A 25,016-nucleotide genomic window follows, 5' to 3' on the forward strand; every position below is an offset into this window, starting at 1 on the left:
ATGTGCTAAATCAAAAACATCTACTCTACTCTAAACACACTAAAATGTGATTGAGATTTGTAGTATCAATCAATAAATATCTCTTTATTTTTCAGGAAAAACGACCACAAAAAAGAAGTATATTGGTGTGAGAATGATGACATTAACCCCAACGTGAGTCACAAATGCAGTGCATGCTTTCTGAATACTGTTGTGTGTTTGTGATTGCGATTCTAGAGGAACACTGAAATCAAATGAATCAGCCATCTAAAATTAATCATTTCAAATTGTATTATCCAATACACATAGTAAAAGCTGGATACCAGCAAACATGACATTTAAATCTGTACTTCCTTTGAATCTGTCACTCATTAGACTTGCTAAGGAGCTAAAGGAGAGACAGAATGATTTCCCAGATGTCACCTCTGGAGCATACGTCATTGAAGTTATCCCGAAAACACCAGCTGAAGTGTAAGTCCATCGCACCACATGAAAGAATGAAGTCAGGTGGTTGGAGGGATTTGATACATTTTACAATTAGTAAAAGTTAATGTGCACATTCAAACCTATGAAAGCTTGTTTGAATAAAAAAGGTAATAGAGACATTTTATCTCACAATTCAGACTTTTTTTTCTCAGAATTGCAAGTTCATATCTCAATTCTGAGGAAAAAAATGTCAAAATTGTGAGATATAAACTCGGAATTGCAAAAAAAAAAGTCAGATATAGCCTTAACTCGCAATTCAGACTTTTTTTCTCAGAATGTTTATATCCCGCAATCTCAGAACTTTATTCCATGGAGGAAACAAGCTTCCATACTAACCAGATCACAATAAGAAGTTCAATGATTTTGGACATAGTTTCATATTTGATGCTGTCTTTACCATACAAATGCTCTATTTAAATACATATTTTACTGATTTAAATGAACAGTTTTGGGCTTTCTAAAACGTGTGCAAAATGTGTACCCATTATCATAATCATGCTGAAGCAGCAGTTTTTTCTTTTTCTTTGCCTTAGGCAAAGTTTTTGCAACTAAAATTAACTTTTGGGATTTCATTGTGTGTGGGTGAACATTCACTCACAAGTAGCCATATGATTCCACTCAATCTTAGCATACATGAGATGATGTGAACAGTACATAAGTGGCCACTTCCTGTCATTGTGGGTAGCCCGTTCAGAGCTAAGTGAGTTGAATGCTGCAGTATTGGGGATTTTTCCATAAATGCACATAGTTACAATTTGTGGCTAGAGAATTTACAGAGAATTACTGTGAATTAGAGCATGATCAGTTAAATGTAACAGTATATCAAATTCAACAAGAGCCATTTCAAACAGTGTGTAAATGGCCCATTCTCAGGAAATGGTGGAATGGGTACCCTTCAAAATCCAGATTAATACTCAATGTGCATATAATACTGTAGATACAGTTGTTGAGCATATCCAGGTAGAGTAATTGGTAATTAAATGAATTTATAACTCTTGACATTTTCTCTTTCAAACATGTTACGTCAAACCTGTTAACTTTAAAACATTTCAGTGTTGGATGTTACATGAATATAAATGTGAACATAATGAAATACTGATATGAGAAACTTTTGTTTAATATCTTTCCATTAAATATGATCCAACAATCCATTTTTAGATGAGAAATGTCAAAACAGAAAATGTGGGGATGAAAGATTTTGAAAGCATGACGTATAAAAAAAAACAACGTATTTTAGAAAAAATCGACACAGTGAAAGCATGATATTTAAGTAAAACCCTATCAGTAGTAAGCACTATTTCCTGAGAGTGAGCCACATATTCTGAAACAGAGGAAAAATTAGTTTCTCACTAAACAATCGAGCGAGTTAATGACATCACCTCCTTTAAACTATGTAAAAATCAAAAAACCTAATACTGTTTGGTAATGGGAATCCAATAATGTGAAGCCAATAAAAGCACAGTTAGAACAATTAAGATAGTTTCAACTGCTTCCTGTTTCGTTTTCTAGTGGCGGTCTGAAGGAGAGTGATGTCATAATCAGCATTAACGGGCAGAGGATCACGTCAGCTAGTGACGTCAGCACATCCATCAAGAGAGACGAGAGTCTGAGAGCGGTGGTACGACGCGGCAATGAAGACGTCATCCTCACAATCATTCCAGAGGAGATTGACCCTTGACCTCCCTCGTGCTCGCCCATGAGCTGGTTCTCAGACTTTTACTGAGTGTGTGTCCGGAGCCACACTCTTGCTAGAAATCTTAGTGAACACTTTCAAACCCAACCATTCATCCAATCTGAATATTGCTCTCAGCTTAGACCAGGAAATGTCCATTCTCACTTTTTTCCAATATATGAAGTCATTTTCTGTTTGTTCATCGATATATCATGATAGAATGAGCCTTTTGTGAATAGAGAATTTAGCGCTGGGTAGTTCACTGACAATCCGAAATGTATATAATTTCTCTGTTCCAAAACCTAGTAAACTGCCAGATTTTGTGATGAGCAGGATGATTCCATTCAAGTAAATGTTGACTATAAATAATCTTGTTTTATTCATTACTGAAAAGTATCTACTAAAATAATTCAGTGTAATTAAAAAGAACTGTTTTACCCAATATTTGCATGTGAAATGTATTTTTATGCTTACCCTGATGGCACACACACATTGTGGAGATGTGTTTTTGATGTGCGCATTTTCATCTGGTTTAATCTGCAATACGTCGCTTCCTGTCAGATGTTAAAGGAATAGATCATCCAAAAATTAAAATTCTGTCATCATTTACAAACCCCCTGGTTGATCCAAGGATGTAAAAAAACAACTTGCATCACAATAGGTGTAATTGTGATTGTCAAAACATTTGGTAACTAAATAGAATTTTATTAAGTTTAGTGACAACATGTTATAATGTTTACATGGTACAATGACTGGCAGGCTACTGTTTGTATTATTGCTAAAAACACAATTTTCACGATTTCAAGTCAATTCTTGGGATTTGATTTCAATCTTGATTCAATATGGACTCATTTGGATAAATATTAGGTAGGCTGATAGCCTACATGTTCATTTTTCTCAAAAAATCTCACAATGCTGTAAACACAGAGAGCCCTATCAGCTGACCATTATTAAAGGTTAAAAATAACAAATTAAATTAAATATAATGCGGTTTTCATTATAATAACAATTATTTGATGACACAAGTAAAAATATATTAAATATGTAATATAGTGCACATATTTAGCAAAATCCTCCTCTATAGCTGTTTTTTTTCTAGTCAACTAACGTGCTATGGTCATTAAATGGCTTTCCTGAGGTAAATGTAACATTCTGTGCCATAATAGGGCTTGGGCGTCATGACGTCATTACTTGGCGTGGCCGCCATGTTGATTGCCTCCTTTACTGCTACTCAGACTACTGCGCACTGTTTATAGACGTACTCCCTCTCAGTAGTGTGTCTTAATTTGATTAATTTAAAGTATAACATCTGAATATTAATTTATATAGCTTAAGTCAACATTGAACATTGAAAATAAGGGAAATTTATTTTCTGGAAATTTACTCACCCAAAATACGGGAAAATTTCAACATTCATCTTTCTGTTGCTATCCCCAGGCGGGTAATCCATCGACCGGAAGTTGAAGCCGGCCGCGTGCCGCCATCTTGTAGCAGAACTTCACTTGCGTTAGCATTCCATTGACTCCCATTCATTTTGGCATCACTTTGACGGCGAATAACTTTACATCTGAGGCGTTTAAAGACTCCATTTGTCCATTATTTATTTCTAAAGAAACACGACAATGTATAAAGGGCTCCATTACCTATGTTACATTATGGCCCGTAGAAACAGTTTTTGTAAAAATAGGCTAACGATTGCGTCATAACCACTCGACTCTCTGTAGCACAGTAGAGAAATTACCGTACAGACAGGAGGAGAAGCTTGCAGGCAATCGGGGGATGCCAAGGGAGAAGCCCTTGCGTTACATTTTAAAATAAATACTATACAAAATAATTAATCAGAATACTTACTCCTGCTTACTCACGCCAAAGAACTCTTTGCTCAAGCTCGCCATCTCTGCAAGATTAACGTTGGCAGTTTGCACGCACAGCTACTAGAAGATTTACATCTGTCAGACAGGTTGCTCACGTCATCAAGCTTAGTTTGAGTCGGTGCGTCAGGAACGGAAGTGCTAAAAAATCATAAAAAATGGGCTTCACTTGTCTCAATTGAGTTCCAATGAGATGGCTCTGTCCACTTCTTATACTGTCTATGGCTATCCCTCTGCTGACAGCAAAAATTCGTATTACAAAACTGCTGCATTAACTAAGCGAGTTGTGAAACTAGGTCTAACGTGACTTTGCTTACAGATTGGCGTGAAATCGTGCTCTCACAACAACCACGCTGTTATCTTAAAAAGGCCAACATCACGCTAAGGTTGCCTTCAAGGAAGCAAAACGATACTTTGAAAACATCTGTTTCGCTGGAAGGGCAAGGGGGTAGCAACAAGACAAGTACAACATGAGAGTATTAAAATACGGGATATTTTACAAGAAAATACTAAAACGGGAAGACAGCGGGAAAAGAGCTCAAATACGTGAGAAAGCCAGAAAAAACGGGAGGGTTGAAAACTGCGGCAGCAAGTCGTCGTCGGTGCTCCACTCTTTGTTGGGAATTTCATATGGATCCAAACCATTAATAGTGCCGATTTTGTCCACATACCGGTCCCTGGTTTCCCTATTTAACGTATCCCGGTAAATTCCACATCCTTTTCGGGATTTTAACATCTTTTTTCTTTATTTTCTTTCTCCCAACTCTGCTTCTTCTCCTCGTTCGACTTGCTGTATGTTTACATTCGTGAGGCCATCAACATGGCCGCCACGTCCCAGAATGCAACGCGGCACCCAAGCCCTATTGGTTTTATTGACCTCTTTCCGTGGTTGAAAAACACTGATTGATCGATATTATGTATGAGGCATATACCTTTCGGTAAGGATTACTGTATCTTTAAATAAAAAGTAACAGATGATCGGTTTACTTGATCTGAGGCGCTACAGCGATCTGTCACGTCACATTTACAAGCGCCAAAACGGTATTTATTGTCTGAATTTCGTAATAAAATGGAGAACCTGAGCTGAGAATTTTTTTCATATCAAAAGTAACCTGTGAGTCTGTCGGTGTCAGTGTCCTCTTTGCTCCGTGATTTTTCTCTGCGTGAGAAAATGGATGTGTGGTGTGAGAGAGTGTGAAAAGTGTCAATTGCGTGAGTCTCATGGTGAGTGAGTGACAGTTGGCAGCCCTTAAGTCCATGAAAAAACAAGAATTGTCCAAACGGGTTTAGATTGTATGGACACAGATGTTTTCCAGATGTGTGTGCTATCTGGGTAGAGTATTATGATGTTAGCTTAGCAATATGCTAACAGCTAACTACTGTAATCGGTTGTGTCTCCCATGAGGCGCACGTATTTGTATTGCGTGCAGTACAACTGCCTAAGCGTGTTCCAAATCGGTCACATATGAGGTGACATGGCAGTTACTGTCTTAGTAAGCAGCTGCCTATAGACCTTATGTAGCTCCGCCCCTTTGCAGCGCTGCGCTCGTTGTCTTTTGACTTCCGGTCTGTATTTTCACAGCGATTTTGCGTGTTTATTAATGAACGTCTCGTTTTAAAATCTTCCCGGTCGACTGACATTTGTTTAGTCATCTGCTTTAAACATTGCAGTCCTCATGATAACTTTCGTTAACTTTACATTAAGTAAATCCACTTCAAAAGCTAATTACTCCTGGAAAGCAATGCCATAGAAATATACAGAGCGACCGCAGAACGGAAGTTAAAAGATAATATTCTAAAGATGGCGGCGCCCTCGTTTCTCTGGCGCATAAGGTCTAAGTAACTTAATGCCTTTATAGAAGAGGGAGCTCACTATAGGTTTTGGAACAGACTGTGTATTTCGTACTTATGTATACATCAGCAAGGCATCATGAAATGTTGTTGTATGTATTCAGCTTTCTTCATGTATCTCAGACTTGACAATATTTGAGAAAGAATTGTGGGCATACCTTCTCTTCTTTAAATGTTTGTGTGTCTGTTTGTCAGACGGCAATTTCAGAAACGAAATTAAAGAAGGTTAACGTTTTTAAATCGTTTTAGCATCGCAGTGTTTCACTTCACAATCATCAACAACTGATGTATTTTAAGGTTGATGTGGAGAGATGCAATACTAGATTGAACTGGCCCCTTGGCAAGAAATAATCTAGCAGGGAATATGGAGGCAGCGAGTGCCCAGATTCGCTCTATTAAACATTCTCAATAGTTTAATCGAGATTTTAATAGAGGTCCTGCTGTGTCGATCTGGTTCTATTGAGGTCCTATCCATTCTCATAAAACTCTGTGAATTTGATTATTATTGCCCTTTAAGAAATTTTACTCAAATTCACGCCAAATCGCTGAGCTCATCGCGTACATGTGGGTCCCATCTATCACAAATAACCTCAGAACTCACTTAACATGATTTTTGCCCAGCAAGTCATCTTCCTGGATCAATGAATCAATCAGGTTTTGTTTTTACGGTTAGGTTTAGGGCTGGAAACAGGAGCTTATTCAACATATTCACTGTCATTTTCTTTTGATTTTTGGGGTTATGGTATTGGGACTGGCGCTATAAACTTAAGAGGGAGCTGAGGAAGTCTTTGGAATACAAATAAATAAAAATGTCATGATAAATTTCTGGCCAATTTTCACAATTTTTTTATCTAGTTTCTGGAACTTGTATTATTACCTAACCCAGGGTAACTTGTACCAACATACAAACTACAGTAGTAACTTATTTGGCCTGTAATGATTTGATTCATCCAAAAAAGAAATAAATAAATGTACAGATATATATTTTTAACATATATACACACACGTTCATCAATCCTGCATTTATTTGATCAAAAATACAGAAAAAAACAGTAATATTGTAAAATTGTTTAAAATTATGGTTTTATTTTACTATATTTTAAAATATAATTTATCATTTTTATCAGCCTTTACTCCCGTCTTCAGTGATCCTTCAGAAATCATTCTAAAATGCCCAATTTATTAATGTTGGAAACAGTTGTGCTGCTTAATTATAAATTTTTTTTAATAACCTGTGATACTTTTCCAGGATTATTTGATGAATAAAAAAAAAAAAAAAAAAAAAAAAGAAAGAACAGCATTTATTTAAAATGGAAATCTTTTGTAGCAATATATATAAAAAAAATATTTTTTGAAAGACAATTATATTTTTATTCTGCAAGGATGTTAAATTTATAAAGTGATGCAAAGATTTATATTTTGAATAAATGCTGTACTTTCTAACTTTTTGTTCATCAATTAATCCTGAAAAAAAATTATCACAGGTTCCAAAAATATAATAAGCAGCACAACTGTATTGACGGTTGTTACAACCCCTTGGCTCAAGGAGCAGCAACATGAATGGAGAGTCCATACAACATAATCAAATTTGTACAAATGTATAATGTATATTTTAATTAGAAAACAGACATAACTACATTAAAGTAAAAGATTTCTAAAGATACAGAAACAACAACATCAAGCCTTAGACTGGAGAGTGTGAGAAAGTCAACATGTCCACCAAGCAGCGAGACCAGCAAAGACCAATGCCCGGTTGCATAAAGCACCTTAAGTTTTTCCCTTAAGTATGATACTTAAGGGGCGATTTCCCCTTACCTAAGAGAATAACTTAAGGGTGTTGCATATAATCTCTTAAACGGTTCTCTTAGGTAAGGGAAACATTTAAGTGTTTCACGACAGCGATCCTGGATTCACGTTATAAAAGTCTGTTGTTGCCATAGATACGCAAAACACTAACATGCCGCGTCGCGTCTAGGACAACTCGAGGTATCGCACACCAGACGCGCACTTTCTCAGTTTATGGACAGCAATATTGTTATGTTTAAGGACATAATGGAATTAAGATAATGTATGTACGTTATGTTATGACTGTACTGTACAATTAAATATAATCGTTGCTAAGTCTGCAGTCACTTTACCTCAGAGTGTCCGTTAACTGAATGAATTGAGAATATCACCTGAAGATCCGATACACACTAATTGTACATTTATTGAATGGTAGCCGATTTATGCACGTGGAAAACATATCCCACTACCGTCTGAAAACTCCCAGTTGCAAAAAAACGCAGTGCCATAAGCAGTTGTAACACCGCAGTTAAAGAGTGGTTGCGATGTGTGACATGGTCAAGGTATGCGATGTGTGACGATGTCAAATATTGCGCGTCGATCAAATCGGTATTCTTGCAACAATTTTTCATTGCTAAGATGGTCCAAAGGGTTCTCTCTATCCCTAAAAATTCTTCTTGGCACATAATGATCTTCAGCTGGTTCCATAAATTCAGCCATGTCGTCTTATTTTTGTCCGCGTTACTCTTAAGGTTACGATTTCCAAACCTTAAATTATACTTAGGGAAATGACCGTTAAGGGGTTTTATGCAACACTTAATGCTTTTTAAGGGATTACTTAAGTGAAAAAACAGCATTTAAGGGAAATTCTAAGTGTTTATGACGTTTTACTTAAAGAAACCCTTAAGTAACACTTAAGGGTTTTTTTCTGCAACACCCTTAGGTTTAAGGGAAACATAAGGGCGAACTTAAGGGCAAATTACGCTTAAGGTGCTTTATGCAACCGGGCCCAAGCCCCAATCTTTTCACCTCCGAGGGTGAGAAAGCCAGCGTCTTATAAGAAGCATGGTTAATCACCGTCAATTTTCCACACCTGCGTAGAAGCATTTAACCTGAAGACACAAAAAGTGTTACCCAGAGACACCTGCTGGACAAAACAAAGCACCACAGCCCCTTGGATCGTCACAAACATTGATAATAACTAAGTATCAAATCAGCATATTAGAATGATTTCTGAAGGATCATGTGACACTGAAGACTGTAATAGCTGATGAAAATTCAGTTTGCATCACATAAATAAATTATAGTTAATAGCTTTATTGTGTGTGTGTTTTATTGTTCCATGACCTACAAACGATGTAGATTCCAAGTGGATAAACGTTCCACTTAGCCATGCTTTGCCTTAAACTCTTTGAGTTTTACGTGTTAAAAACATATTGAATCTGGAAAACAACAACAAAAACAATCCAGTAATATGATATATGGGATCAGTTGTGATATGCTGCCCTCATTAGTTGATTTACTGGAGGCACAATGTGATCTGTTCAGAGGCAGGAATACTACACCATTCTAGGCATTATGTAAAATGTACAAAAGTCTTACTCAATGTCATGATAATCAGCAAATTATTACATTGTACTACTCAATATGTCATTTGGCACACAAGTTACACAAGCAGTGTCTAATTCACAGCATATGTGGTCAAATAAGGGATGTTTTTCGTTTGCACTTGGTAGGATGACTTCAGGCTCTGGACTCGAGTAGCAGGGCGGGTTTGTGTTCATTTCCTCTTTATCGACGCTTTAGTTGATCTTGGTAGGACACTGACAGCTGGGGTCGATCTCAGGGCAGAGATCAAATAAAATGTCCAATATGAGATGCAGACAGAATTAGGTCATTTATTTAAAACTCCAAGTCATATTTTACTGGCATTCTGAAATGTCATTTGCTGTGCATTTGTATGGGGACTAATACTGCCAAATGTGCGACTGTTACATAATCCCCCCAAAAAATATTACATCAAACATCCTCAAAACATTACAGTCTCTCTTTTAAAGACATGGAATACATGTCTGATTCATATTTCAAAGACAGTTAAACACATTTTCTCTCTCAATTCTGTAATGTAAATAAAACACAAACAAATGAAAAAACCTAATACAACAATGAAAATCATTCTGTCCAAACACAATCATAATTTATTGTTAATTAAAATCAGCATAAATGATATCGAAAAACAGCAAATGCTTCGATGGTGTGTTCTGCCATGAATGAAGAGTTCAGATGCAAAACCCTCTAAATCTGTCAGATTTCTTTTCTTGAGCATTTTTTATCAGGCTCCTATCTTCACGTTCAGCAGTTTCATTTTAAAGGTAATGATAAGGTTATTAGTGAGTGAATAAAATAACTTTTTTCAAAAATGTCACTTTAGACAATTCATTGGTTTTAACAAATTCGATTTTCTTTTGCGTCAAAACCAGCTAAATCTACTTGTGCTTTTTTCGCAAAAACCTCTAAATCCACCTCTTTGGGACAAGACAGTAAATAGTTGAAAAAGCACAGTCATTTCAAAACTAAATAGTTGAGAAAGCACAATCATTTCAAAACTAAACAGTAGACAAACCTCTTGACACGGGGGTTGAATGAGATCTGCGATTATTTGCAAATCCCACCCTATTTCTCTGCAGTCACCCTTCTGCCCTGTCTGAATAAAGGCAAAAGCCCCAAAAATATTAAAGAAAAAAAGAAAGAAAGATTCACACAGTATAACCACAATTATCCGATTTCTGCTTCAAACTTCATAAAAGTTTTAATTTGTGACTTTTAACTTTTGTTGGTCAGAGCTTATTTTTTTGCAATAATCCAAAAGCCAATGGAAAATCCAATTGGGTTTTTATCAACTTCAGGGTTGGCCTACAAAAATGTCATGGTTGCAGCATTCTATTTGATTGGAGAGAATAACCAATCCACTACAATAACCAACCAACCAATTTATGACATGCATTTAGAAAATAGATCGGGTGAATTTCCATTTCATGCCAGCTTTAAAGCTGTTTACTCGATTTCAGTCCATGAGCGCTTGCATGAAGTGTGGCAGCAACACGACTTTGTTGATTCAGTTGGGCCGGTTTAACTCTGGTCCTAGGGGATGCTGGCGTGGGTGTTTGCACAAAAACAGCCGCTGTTCATCAGCGGTACCACCTCCACTGCTGACCCATTTCTCCGTGGTTACAAAACCCCTTCTGAAGTGGATGTCTCACTCAGTCATAAGAAAACAACAGCTCACTGTTAGAACAATTCTGCCCATTGAACATCACTGTGGTTTAGAGAGGAGACACCCATGTCAATCTGGATAGAGTCTCACATGACAAGGCAAGGACCAACATGGTCACAGTGGAAAGTTACTCCAAGAGGTCAGAACTGCTAATTTGGAGTTCTTTTGGTTAATTTTCATTTCATGTGGCGTTTCCTTTAGTGTGGAGTTTGTTCGTTCAGCTGTGTTTTCTTTGCTGTTCCCAAGCACCACAACTCTCCTTCACGGTAGATGGGTGACTGCCAAGAACAGCACAAGTTCATGTTCATAGGATGCATGAGAGGGTTGTGGAGAAGGTAGACATGGTTGTCCGCAATGCAGGATATGAGACAACTAAAAGTTCATGTACCACTGAGAAGTAAGACTAGGTGAATGAGAATTTTCCATTCAAGGAAAGCTCTGGGTTCAAAAGTTTGTGCGACTTGCTCCCAATTACTGCAAAAAAAGTTTGATTCATCACTCAATATGCAAAACTAGTTTATAGTAACACATTCATACTAGAAGTCTAGGGGGGCAAGTGTGCTGAATGGTTTTAATGCAGAAATGTGAAAAGGGCTTTGTCTTATTCAGTTTTGTATTATGTTACCTTTACGTTTTGGTGCTGTTTGTGTCTGAGTGAGAAATGAATGTAATTTGAAAGATGCAGTCATTGAATGCATTTTGTGCCAAAGCAATGATAAATACTCCACAGTTTAGCCCAGACTGTTTTGAAAAAAAAAGAAAAAAAAAAACCTAATAATGAACCCAGCATGTTCTTTTAAGCATTGCCAATAATATGGCATGAAAGTGTTATTTGATAAGAAAAAAAGTTCATCAGTTCATCAGATATATAACAGTGCAACATTATTCTTTAGTATAAAAGGCATTTTAATGTTGTTCTTTTTTTGTCCTTAGTTCTCTAGTATGAACATTATAAACATATCAACATAATTTACACAAAGGCAATTTACAGTGAAAAATACTTGACAATGTCAGTGCAACCATTGTTTGTAAATAAACTGTTAACATTTTTCCCAAATGAAAATATGCAGCTCGTGGTATAATAGTCAGAATATCGGAAAAAAGTTATTGTAGCAGCGCGAGTATAGTATCTTTTGGATAAAATAATTTATACACAGTATCAACAGTGTTAAGAACAGTTCCTCAAGTATTTGTGATTTGTGAAAATCACCTGATACAGTTTGTGGACTCAAGTTAGTGAACCGACTCGACAAGTTGTTAATTACTGCGCAAACCAATCAGTACAGTCTCTTCCGAGGGACTCTTGAAGACCAGTGATTGCTGTTTAAACTAGAAAACATTTCCATGCAAAGCAGTAGAGACTGCTGGCAAAAGAAAAATGTTAAACCATTTTTGTTATAAAGGGATAGTTGACATGAATTCTGCTTAAATATCCCTTTATAGAATATTATGGGTGTCATTGAAGCAAAGGCTCAAGGCGAAGTTCAGGTTATCTTGTGTTGTTTACTGGTGTTGTTTATGAGCGAGCGCCTGCTGAAGCGTGACCTCCAGTCTCTGCTGAAGAGCGTCTAGACGCAGGTCCAGATGTTCCTTTAATCTTCTCTCCATCTCATCCATTCTCTTCTCTACAACTGTCTCCAGAATCTTCTCAAAGCCTCCACAGCACATATGACCCTCCCTGTAATACAAGAAAAAGAAGAACACATATACGGTGAGTGGACAAACTAAAGGAAACATTAAATACATCAGAATGAAGTGTCCCTATTATGCTTTTTCAGATATTCAGATATTTCAGATATGTGTAATGTAGCTGTTCGTGAATGTAAAATGTCTTAAAAGTTTAAAGATCAAAGTGCAAGATAAATAAAGTTCTGAACTGCCAAAACGAGTCGTCAGTAATTCCAGTCTTACTTCTTTTGAACAGCTGGGCCCAGGTTACAATTTGAAGTAATCTTGCTGATTAGCAAAGCAAGCATGTCATCCTCATCACATAATTATGATGTAGCATACACACACACACACACACAAAACTGCCTTAATTCTTCATGGCATAAACTCCAAAATGTGCTGGAAAAATTCCTCAGAGATTTTGGTCCATATTGAAATGACAGCAACATATAGTTGCTGCAGATTTGTTGGCATCCATGATCCACCACATCCCAAAGGTTCTCAAGTGGATTGAGATCTGGTGACTGTAGACAGGTAGATATTTGAGTAGTGAACTCATTATGTTCAAGAAACCAGTTTGAGATGATTTGAGCTTTGTGACATGGCGGATTGTCCTGCTGGAAGTAGCCATCAGAAGAGTAGTACAATGTGGCCATAAAGGGATGGACATGTTCGGCAAACAATACTCAGGTAGGCTGTGGTGTTTAAAAGTTGCTCAATTGGTACTTAGGGGTCCAAAGTTTGCCAAGAAAATATCCTCCACATTATTACACCACCAGCAGCCTGACCCGTTGATACAAGGCAATCTATGTTGTATCTTCCAATCTATTGTCCAATTTTGGTGAGCCCGTGTGAATTGTAGCCTCAACTACTGCTTTATCCTACTCATAAAAGTAATAAAATGTGGGTTACACTTTATTTTAAGGTGTCATTGTTACAGTGTAATTATATATTTAAGTACTGAGGGTAGGATTAGGATTTGGTTGAGGGTTAGTTGCATGTAATTATGCATCATTTAATGTTATTACTATGGTAAGTACATGTAACATATGTAACAAGGACACTGTAAAATAAAGTGTTACCAAAATGTGTTTATCGGTGCTATTATTCATATTAGTACTCACACTGTTATCACGATGAGCTGGTTACCACAACCAAACATTTGAGTGGCTTCAAAAACTGTGGTAGTTTTATTGAAAACCACACATGACTCACACTTACCGTTCTCCATTCTTCTTTCTCTCTGGAGATGTGGCTTCCTCCAGTCGGAGCTGCGTGACCTGACCGCATACGCTCTGCAGCATTGGAAGCAGGTCTGGGTTTATCGTGCCGGTTTCAGAGCTCAGGAGGGCAGACATGGCACCGGGCATCTGGTTGCTGGTGGACAGAAGCTGCTCGAGGCCAGACGGTGGATTTGGGCCTGACTCCGCCCCTGTGGCATCAGAAGCCCCACCTCCTCTTGACAAACAGCCCAAAGCTCCACCTCCCATGAGCAGAGGGATGAAACCATTCAGCATGTCTGACTTATTCTGCACACAGACAAAGAGTGATTGTTCAGTTGTGATGAAGCCGTGTACTGGCTTTTTGTTTGTTTTTTTCAAATAAACTATTCTCCAAAAAACTAATTTTGAGAATTAACAAGTTTAAAAAAGGAGGTGACAAAATATGCATTATGCTGATAAAATTCCAAAACTAAAAATACCAAATATACAGAAGAGTATATGACAGGAAATTTGTGAAATATAATCAATTTTACATATCAAATTAAAAACAATACTTTTACTATTCTCTTATGCTCACCAAAGCTGCATTTATTTGATGAAAATACAGATATATAAAATATAAATAACAGTAATATTGTGAAATATTACAATTTAAAATAAATGTTTTCTATTTAAATAAGTTTTAACATTTTTGTGGAAACTGATACACTAGGTATTAGTAAGTAAGATAAAAAAATAGAAATTAATACTTTTATTCAGTAAGGACATTCAATTGATCAAAAGAGACACTAAAGACATTTTTACAAAAGATTTATATTTCGAAAAAATAGTTATTTATCAAAGAATCCTGAATAAAATGATCACAGTTTCCACAAAATTATTATTAAGTTGCAAAGACTATTGAGCAGCAAATCAGCATATTAGAATGATTTCTGAAGGATCATGTGACACTGAAGACTGAGTAATGATGCTGAAAATTCAGCTTTGATCACAGAAATAAATGACATTTTCACAATATATTTAAATAGAAAACAGTTATTTTAAATTGTAATATTTTACAGGAATATAGAAAGTAAACAAAATAAAGCCAAGATCATAACCACATACAATACAGCCCTCTAAACACCAAATAGCTGAAGCTTTTTTTATAAGAAGAAGTGGGCAAAAAATTTCGATTTAATGATGTCAGACACAGACAGACTGTTACAAGAAACGCCTACAAGAAATGATTTATGCCAAAGGGAATTTTTTGAACAGCAGAATATACTGTACAAAAATGGGAGAGGGAACGGGACTTGCCCATGCAAACCTCACCACCACAATGCTTGGGTACTGCTGATATGGTTTGCCAAGTTGTTATGGGTGATTTTTAGTGCATTTCTATGAAGTCTCTAAGTGCTAGGACTGGCTGCTTACAGACACAAGATGTCTTATGCAAACCAATGTTTTATACAACCCATATAAAAACAACAACCATTTGAATCTATTAACTCATTTAACAGGTGGGATAGGCTTGGTCCAGCTATCATTATTATTGATCTATGATACATTTATAACTAACAGAAGTGAGATTCATTAGCATAGTATGTAATATATCAACCATGATAAAAGGACCAGAGGTGTGGTGAATATGCTGTAATAAGAGGCTGGATCCAGACCTTTTGCTGGCACTGCACCAGCTCCATGAGGTTCTGTGCTCCTGGTGAAAGGGTGGTGCCCATCTCCTCCATCATAGTCTGCACACGCTGAAGGTCGATGCCTGGGTCTACACTCGGGCCACCTTGCCTGTCCTTGAGCGTCTCCAGTCCCACACCCACGTGGGTGATAGCCACAGAAGAGCGGCCACCAAGAGAGAGCAGCTGTACGGAGACGGCACACGTGATGCTGAGACAACAGACATCAGTTTGTGTGTCTGTGATGTTATTTCCAGCTTTCCTTACCTTCACCTCACAGGAAGCAGCAGGGCTTTCCAGCACCAGATGATTCCTATAGAAATGCCTCTCATCTTCAGAACTGACAGAGAACAGAACAATCAGTCTTTTAAAATATTCTCGAACACTTTAGGTATAATATGGTATTCATAATGTACATTTGAATGCATTATATGTTTTTTCATAAATAATTGTAACCAAAGTTAAAATACATTTTACTATTTTCAGATTCCTTGCTACATCTGAAATTGGTTGTTTGTCATGTGTTTTAATGAATTATACTTTCTAAAGGTGTGTTCAATAAATAGATACGTATTATAATGTATTATAACTGTGGTTACAATGATTCATGAGATCATAAAATGCATTATAAGGTAAAGAATACTTTTATAATGAATTATACATACAGGCTTTAAGTAAAGTGTACCAAATATTCTATAATAAATATGACTACTTCACTAATTCCACAATATACTGAGCTGAATCTGTAAAGTTCAAAATGAGGTACAGCACAAAAATGTTGTCTCTTTTTATCTGTATTTATTCAAAATATTGTTCATTTTAAATTATTATTACAATTATTATTAATAATAAAAATAATAGTATTGACATTGGCATATTGCCTTTCCAACGCTAATTCATTCACAAACTAATTAAATATGCATATTACATAAAAAGTAATATCGATCTCATAAAATATCAAAATGTTTATTTATTTGTTTGATTGGCATCAGCAAACATTCGAATAAGATTGAAAACATTTGTTTTTGGTTGAATATGTTCTACAACTCAGTTATGTTATTTGTTATACGTTATATTTGTAATGTCATTCAAGTTTGTCAAAAGGTCATTCAACAATCTTTAATAATAAATTTTATTGTTGGTTACACTTTATTTTAAGGTGACGTTGTTACAATGTAATTACACAAACAAGTAATGAGTCATTAATTAACTACATGCATGATAGGGGTTAGAGTTAGGCTTAGTGTTAGTTGCTTGTAATTATACATAATTTACTATTATTACTATAGTAAGTACATGTAACTTTAAACTACTGTATGTCACCATAAAATAAAGTGTTAACGGGACTTTCAAAACCCTTGTTACAATTATCAACAATATCATATTGGCAACAAATTGTTAATGAAATTAGGGATCTGTATATTATGACACATTAGATATTTATTAATATATATATATATATATATATATATATATATATATATATATATATATATATATATATATATATATATATATATATATACATACACATTTAGTATATTAGCAAAAGGTCACAAAAACAGCATCTGGGAGACGTTAGACTGTGCCAATGTACAGGTGAAGATTGAAATACAATTAAAAAAATATTTAATTTATTAATTATTATTTGGGTTTTTCTTCTAAAAAGTTAAAGTACTGTAAAGTAAAGCACTGTAGAATGGAAAATTGTTAAATGCACACTATGGATCTCATTCATGAAACACGAGCAGAACGAATTTTTGTGTAAATCGTGTGTAAAGTGGTTCTGGCGTAAATTTTCGGACTCATTAAATGTTCGTATTTTCCAACTGCTAGCTGGTACGAAAGAAATCTACACCTGCTCCCAGCCACGCGTAAATAGTGCGTTTAACATCCGAACGTTTTGCTCATTAATAAGGCTGCATTTTAATTCACCTTAATCGGGTACATATTTACACAGCATTTTGAAAAAATATTAATTACATATGGTTTTTCTTTTTACTTTTATTATGAGAGCCAGTAATAGCATCTGCAAACGGAACACAAGTCCGCAAGTCACAAGTGTTGCAGTCAAGCTTCATGTCGAACCATTTTCTTTTCACTTCTGGGACTGTTCGATTAACAGATGAAACTCCATTAACTGCATCTGTAATATGCTGCCAAGCTTCCTTTTTTTAGGACCTGATACTCCACTATGTAGGCTACGCTTGAAAATAAAATGTGGCGTTTTGAATGAACTTCTGATAATAAAACTTCAATTTCTGCATCTGAGAAATTTCTCTTTTTCATTCGCTTTTGAGAAGACATGTTGAAATCCTTCGTTTGGTGTCATAATATGATGCCCATATATAGTTGTCAGTCGGATTTAATGGGCGGGATTTATGGTAAATGAGAATGAGCATGCACGCGCGTCCCATTTACGACTGATTGGAATTCATTAACACACACACACACACATTTCACTATCACATCTGACGTTTACGAAGTATTTGTGAATCAGGAGAAGAGTTTTCGGGAATGTCTCTTTACGCGCAAATCACTCACATATTTACTTCTATATTTACGAATGTTTCATGAATGAGACCCTATGTAACTTTATTTTGTTCAAAATTAAATTGTTTTTACCCTGATTCACTACGGTAAGCCTACTAATACTATAAGTGTTTATATGTTAGCCTGTGACTGTCTCGTCATATCCATAAATATGGATATATATATATATATATATATATATATATATATATATATATTATTAGATATTAATATATATACCTGATATTAGGCGGTATATATATATATATATGATATTAGACTACATAGCCTATAATAAATTTCAAACCTGAAACAAACATATTTTTGTTCAAAAATCAACAGTCTGTCATTAGTCTTTAGTCTGCCACAAAAACAACAACATTAAAATCATGAACTCAAATGTCATTGTGAAAAAAATAATAATAATTACAATGCGTAAATCAGACCTTTCAGGCTATAGCCTACCGCTAATAAGCCTTATGCCAAAATTATTATTACAACTAAATTGTCATCATTAAATAAGAAAACTAAATAATTGTGTAGATAATTTGCTTTGTACAACCCGACATCAGACATTAGGCTGAAGTGTTTTGTTCCACACAGTGGAATCAAATCACTCCTTTACGACTGGCTGCCTGCACATTCACTGTCCTCGCGGCCGCTGCAACTTGTGCTCGCTTATCAATGTCTAAATTCGCGCCTATATCTTTGTAGAACTTCAAAAAAAGAAACAAAAAAGATGCTGCAGCCAATGAGGAGCCGGCGGGGGCTGGCTGCAGGACGACTCAACCTCCACGGACAGTTTTTAATGTTTTATCAGACAATAACTACTCAAGATTTTGCTTTAGTATAATTTTCGGGACAATTAGGGCCGGATTCGGGATTCGGGACAACAGCTTAGATTTCGGGACTGTCCCGAATTTTTCGGGACATCTGGTCACCCTACGTGTATGGTGTGGGAGTGGCATAGGTTAGTTGTCACAGTGAGCGAGAAAGGTTGACATGGAGCAGCTACCTCTCAAACCTCCGGGGAAACACCCGTTTAAAAAAAAAAAGAGCAGAGGAGAGTCTGCTGCCAAAAAGAGAACGTGACAGAGCTCGTTATAAAACGAGAATCAACATTGGCTTGGCTTTTCAGAGATAGCGAGAAGCGAGGATCTGAAAGTGACATGGAGATGGGTTTAAAGATGGCACCTTTTTAATCCAACCAAGATATTTTTTCGCCTGTAGTACCTCTCTTAAAACGAGTATAATTTTTTTATTTAAAAAAAAAAAAAAATACCCATCATTGTGTGATGTTTGTACTTCCTCTCCGCGGCAGGTGCCACAGTATTCTCCAGACAGTGAGTACACTTCAATAGTGCGGGCTTCACTGACAAGCTGAAGACTGCTGATCACAGCTGAAGAGCTGAGTGAACACAGAAGTGTGACGACACATGGCGAGCCCTCCTCAGCTCTCTCCAGACAGACACCTTTACACCTGGGGGAAAATGAATGTGCAAATATATGAATAGCAAGTCACCTGATATTTTATAATCAGATTTTTTGCATTTAAATGCATTTATAAAAATAAATAAAGATTATTTTATTGTGAAATCAATATCTTATTAATATTAAGTAATATTAAGTATTATTAATCTTTAAGTTAATGTCTTGTGGGATTTGAAAGTACAACCATTCAGTTAATTTGGTTAAATTAAATGTTAGCAATAAAAAAGCATACATAATTAATTGAAAATATAAAACATACAATTTAACACTAAAAGTTAAAAAATAAAAAAATTATTTAGGGCCCTACGAAATGTTTTAGGCTATCTCAAAGGATACATCACTGATGATGTGTCTGAGTTGCACCAGAGGTGTATTTCAAGAACTATACCATCTGGCTAAGCCAGTGACTTCCGGGAACAGTCTGGATGACAACCATGAAGAGTATGGAGACTGCTGGAGAGACAGCTGGCAACTGGGAAGACAGTAACCGGGGCAGCGAGGGCCAGCAACCCAAACTGCAGCTTCCGTGAGGATGCACCCATAAACAAGCTACGAAAACCCCTAATGAACCATACCCCCAGGGGTGCCCGAGAGGGGGGGGGGAGAATGAGCACTCCAACAGGACGGATATACAGGCAACGACCAATGCTAATGGAGAAACGACAATGAGTGTAGTTTGCATATGTGGCAAAGTCTGCAAGAACCGGCATGGCCTGAAGATCCACCAGGCAAAAATGAAATGTTTGACGGGGAAGCAGGTGGTGCAACGCACAGGTCCAGTACCTGGTGAGACGCAGGAGGAGCCTGGCCCGGAATCACCCCACAGTGCCCAGAACCTCCACGCCCCACAAGCTCCACCCCATGTGAGACATTCCGAACATCGCCGGGTCAAGTGGCCTGCTGCCAACAAGGAGAGAGTGGCTCCAGTTTGATGAAGATCTGGACCAAGTCCTTGAAGCTACCGCGAGGGGGGATGCAGACCAGAAGCTGCGGGCACTGTCTACAATGATAATCAGCATCGGAGCTGAAAGGTTCGGCATTAAGGAACGACAGCTGACCAGAGGGGTGGCAGAGCCAAACAGACGGGAAGTGAAGATCAGCCAGCTAAGGAGTGAGCTTAGACTGCTCGGACGGCAGTTTAGGAAGGCAAGGGAGGAGGAAAAGGCTGGTCTGTCAGAAGTCCGCCATACCCTGAGGAAAAGACTAACCACCCTCCGGCGAGCTGAGTGGCATAGGAGGAGGGGCAAGGAGAGAGCCAGGAAACGTGTCGCCTTCATTTCTAACCCGTTTGGATTTACGAAGAAGATCCTCGGGCAGAAAAGAAGTGGCCATGAAGAAGATGTTAACAAACATCTCAGCACCACGTACAGTGACAGCGCAAGAGACAAAGATCTTGGGCCATGCAAAATGTTGATAACCCCGCCGGAACCCACCGTGGCATTTAACACCAGGGAGCCAGCTTTGAAGGAAGTTGAAGAAGTCGTCAAAGCTGCTAGAACCAGCTCAGCACCAGGCCCGAGTGGAGTGCCGTACGTCGTCTATAAGAGGTGCCCCAGACTCTTGAAGAGGTTATGGAAACTAATCAAGGTCATCTGGAGGAGGGGGAAGGTGGCGCAGCAGTGGAGACATGCAGAGGGCGTCTGGATCCCGAAGGAGGAGAGCTCAAGTACCATCGAGCAGTTCAGAGTCATCTCGCTCCTCAGTGTCGAGGGAAAGATTTTCTTTAGTATTCTTGCCCGACGGAGTTCCTTCTGAGGAACACGTACATCGACACCTCTGTGCAAAAGGGCGGAGTCCCAAAGATGCCAGGATGCGCCGAGCACACAGGAGTTGTCACCCAGCTGTTACGTAAGGCACGTGAAGGCAAAGGGGATCTGGCAGTCCTCTGGCTCGATCTCGCCAATGCCTACGGGTCAATCCCACATAGGCTGGTAAAAACCTCACTTGACCGACATCACGTTCCAGACAAGGTCAAGAACCTCATACTGGATTATTACAATTCCTTCAGTTTGAGAGTCACCTCTGGAGCGATCGGCTTGAGAAGGGCATTATCACATCATTATGCACTATTTCCGTGATATTGTTTGCCTTGGCAATGAATATGATGGTTAAGTCAGCAGAGGTGGAGTGCAGAGGCCCACTCACCAAGTCAGGTATATACGGCAGCCCCCCATCAGAGCATTTATAGACGATTTGACGGTGACAACAACATCGGTTCCGAGGTGCAGATGGATCCTCCAAGGGCTCGAGCGTCTCATCAACTGGGCCCGGATGGAATTTAAGCCAGCCAAGTCCAGGTCCCTGGTGGTGAAGAAAGGGAAGGTTACAGACCAGTTCTGCTTCTCACTAGGAGACATCCAGATACCATCTGTCGGAGAAAAGCCAGTCAAGAGTCTGGGCAAGATCTACGACTGCACCCTGAAGGACACCGCATCACTCCAGACAACCACCAACCAGTTGGGAATCTGGTTGACGGCTGTGGACAAGTCAGGTCTGTCAGGTAAATATAAAGCCTGGATTTACCAGCACGGCATCCTGCCCCGACTCCTCTGGCCACTGGCCTATGACGTGCCAATAACCACCGTTGAATGCTTTGAGAGGAAAGTGAGCTGTTCCCTGCGGAAGTGGTTAGGCCTACCACAAAGCCTCAGCGATATCGCCTTGTACGGGACGAAGAACAAACTAAAACTGCCCTTCAGCAGTCTGAAGGAAGAGTTTATGGTGACCCGATCAAGAGAGGTGCTACTGTACAGAGACTCAAGTGACATCAAGGTCTCTTCGGCAGGCATAGAGGTCAGAACCGGCAGGAAGAGGCCCAAGAGGCAGTGGACCAGGCTGAGTCACGGCTGCAACACAGTGAGCTAGTGGCGGCAGTGGCATCTGGACGGGCAGGACACGGGAGCAATCCAAGACCTTGCTTTAACAAGGCCGAGGGAAAGGAAAGGCGACAGCTGATCCAAGATGAGGTCCGAGCTGGGGTGGAAGAAGCCCGCTGCAGTAGGATAGTAGGGATGCGGCAGCAGGGGGCATGGACCCGATGGGAGCAGGTGGCAGACCGAAAGATATCGTGGACAGAATTGTGGAAGTCTGAGCCACACCGGATAAAATTCCTGGTTCAGTCTGTCTATGATGTCCTCCCCAGTCCATCCAATCTTTTCCGCTGGGGCCTGGCAGATACACCACTGTGCCCACTCTGCCAGAGAGGAGGTTCATTGGAGCACATCTTGAGCAGCTGCCCAAAAGCACTGGGAGATGGGCGCTACCGTTGGCGCCACGACCAAGTGCTGAGGGTCATTGCTGAGGTCATCAGTACTGGGATCGCCTGCAGTAAACACCAGCAACCAGCAAGACAGAACATCGCCTTTGTTAAAGCCGGGGAGAAGCCACATCAGCGCTTGAAGGAATCAGGGGGGCTGCTCGCAACAGCAAAGGACTGGCAGCTGAAGGTCGACCTAGGGAGACAGCTCAAATTCCCAGGAAACATCGCGGTGACCATGCTCAGGCCAGACATTGTCCTGGTGTCAGAAAAAACAAGGCAAGTGGTCCTGCTGGAGTTGACTGTTCCCTGGAAAGACCGGATGGAGGAGGCATTTGAGAGGAAGAGGGCCAAGTACGAGGAGCTGGCAGGCGAATGCCAAAGCAGGGGGTGGAGGACCCGATGCAATCCTATCGAGGTCGGGTGCAGAGGATTCGTCGGCCAGTCACTCATCAGGGCTCTCAAGATGCTTGGAGTGAAGGGACTGCACATCAGGAAAGCCACCAAGAATATCACGGATGCCGCTGAAAAGGCGTCAAGATGGCTGTGGATCAAGCGGGGTGATCCGTGGATCGGACAAGCTACTCAGACACAAGCCAGAGTCTGATCAACCCTGGCTGGGTCGCCTGGGCGAGGGTGTATGATGTTGTGAGACCCGAAACACCCAATGAACCCAGGATACATCACTGATGATGTGTCTGAGTTGCACCAGAGGTGAATTTCAAGAACTAAAGTCCATTTTATTTTCCCCAAATTTTCCATTGGATGTTTTCTGAATTCCATATCAATGGTTTAATATTTTTTTAATAAGAAAAACATGTCACATGAAATCAGTTTGATTTGTAAAACTTTTACTTAATTTATTACTTTTTATTATTTTATAATAATAGGGCCCTTTAAAAAAAAAAAAGTTGTTTGTTTTCATTTTTCTGATGATACACAAATGTATCATCAAAAACGGTGGTAATCAAATGAAGGCATAAACATTAATTTATGAAATCTTTTAATCACATGAAAATTAAACCATTTATTTGTTGGCAAAAAAACAAATGCTGCACAGCAGAAGTTTACAGTTAAAATCAAAAAAAATGTCATTTTAATAACTGTATTATAATTGCTTTCAGAGGTACATTCTACAAGCCACCAGCAGTCAATGAAACGGACTCACCTGTCATGGTCAAACCTGCAGTCATCGTTGGGTCTGTTCTCTAGAGTTATGGTGAGAATATCCGACAGCTGGATCTGTGTTGAGCACAGCCATGAGCTGCGTGCAGAGATCAGACTACCTGTACTCGAGGTCATCCTGATAAAATATCTTTATTTCCCGCTAAAACGCATCCACACACTACCCACAATGTGCGCTGGATTAAACCGCTTGTTCCCACGCAGACAAAATCACTGCCATTAACGTTATATACTGTAACACTAAAATCTGCATGTTTCAGTTAATGTCGCTCCAAAGACTGGTGTGTGAGGGGTTAAAATACATATTTGCTAGTCAAGTTCAAAACAAAAACACTCCATTATCGCACTACTTGTACTGTTATCCGTTTAATAAAATCAATAAAACAGTATATAGACAAACAACGTTGTCCATTCACATCAACAAAATCACAAGCTCAACAAACAGCGACGGCTGCTGCTCCAGGACCCACAGAGACACCCATTCATACGCCTGAGTAAAATTATGTCGCTCGTCTCATTTTACACTTTTAGAGAGAGAAAAAAAGTAGTCTTCAGGTAACAATAAAATACTATGATCATGGGACACGTCTTATTGCCTCTGGAGCTCTCACATAAATAGAATAAGTAGAAAAACAATTAAAATGATCCTTATATATGGGCAGGGCGATGCTTCTACTAAATTAATATAAAAGTGTAGGCTACTAATACATATTTAATTTTTTTCTTTTTTTTCTTTTTTTGTGTGGTCCAGACCACCGTAAAGGTGATAAGACATTTCTTGCCGAAAAAGATAATTGATGTAACAGATTTTTGTTAGTGAAGGTGAAAGAGTTCTTATAACTATCTGTGGATGTGGATCTATATATGTTTTGGTTTTACCCTGTTGAAAATTCAACAATAAAGAAAGTTCGGAAAGGTTGCGATTTTACATTTGTACAATAAATGATTTTGTATGCAGCTTAAAAAAAGTTTGGGCTTTATTAACATCACAGCGCCCCCTGGAGGAATAAACAGTGTCTCATAAAAAGTTTGTTTCACAATTGAGAGATGAATATGAGACGCAACGTTAA

The 25,016-nt window shown here is 38.4% G+C and overlaps 2 protein-coding genes across 2 annotated transcripts in view; one reads left to right on the plus strand and one right to left on the minus strand.

The window, feature by feature from the left end:
* htra1b (HtrA serine peptidase 1b) overlaps window positions 1-2,579 on the plus strand; it is a 39,926-nt gene extending 37,347 nt beyond the window's left edge. The window contains exons 7-9 of the mRNA XM_084135170.1: window positions 96-153; window positions 355-450; window positions 1,975-2,579. Coding sequence (XP_083991296.1) covers window positions 96-153; window positions 355-450; window positions 1,975-2,143 — 323 coding nt within the window. The 3' untranslated portion in view covers window positions 2,144-2,579. The remainder of the gene's footprint in view (window positions 1-95; window positions 154-354; window positions 451-1,974) is intronic.
* Window positions 2,580-11,809: 9,230 nt separating this feature from the next.
* cUnh10orf88 (chromosome Un C10orf88 homolog) lies at window positions 11,810-24,416 on the minus strand. Its single transcript, XM_084134897.1, has 6 exons — window positions 23,930-24,416; window positions 19,297-19,494; window positions 15,750-15,822; window positions 15,468-15,668; window positions 13,808-14,115; window positions 11,810-12,596 (listed from the first exon to the last, which is right to left on the minus strand). The coding sequence occupies exons 1-6, from the start codon at window positions 24,061-24,063 to the stop codon at window positions 12,422-12,424; spliced, it is 1,089 nt and encodes a 362-aa protein (XP_083991023.1). The 5' UTR covers window positions 24,064-24,416; the 3' UTR covers window positions 11,810-12,421.
* Window positions 24,417-25,016: the final 600 nt, after the last annotated feature.

This window comes from Abramis brama, assembly GCF_963993115.1.
Source record: "Abramis brama genome assembly, chromosome: 14".
In the NCBI taxonomy this organism is placed as follows: domain Eukaryota; kingdom Metazoa; phylum Chordata; class Actinopteri; order Cypriniformes; family Leuciscidae; genus Abramis; species Abramis brama.

Coding starts and splice junctions, on each gene's coding strand:
- cUnh10orf88 (XM_084134897.1), bottom strand. CDS start 24,063: ATGACCTCGAGTACAGGTAGTCTGATCTCTGCACGCAGCTCATGGCTG. Junction 15,823..19,296: donor CAAACATCACACAATGATGG/GTATTTTTTTTT, acceptor GTTCTCTGTCAG/TTCTGAAGATGAGAGGCATT. Junction 12,597..13,807: donor AGAAAGAAGAATGGAGAACG/GTAAGTGTGAGT, acceptor CTTGTATTACAG/GGAGGGTCATATGTGCTGTG.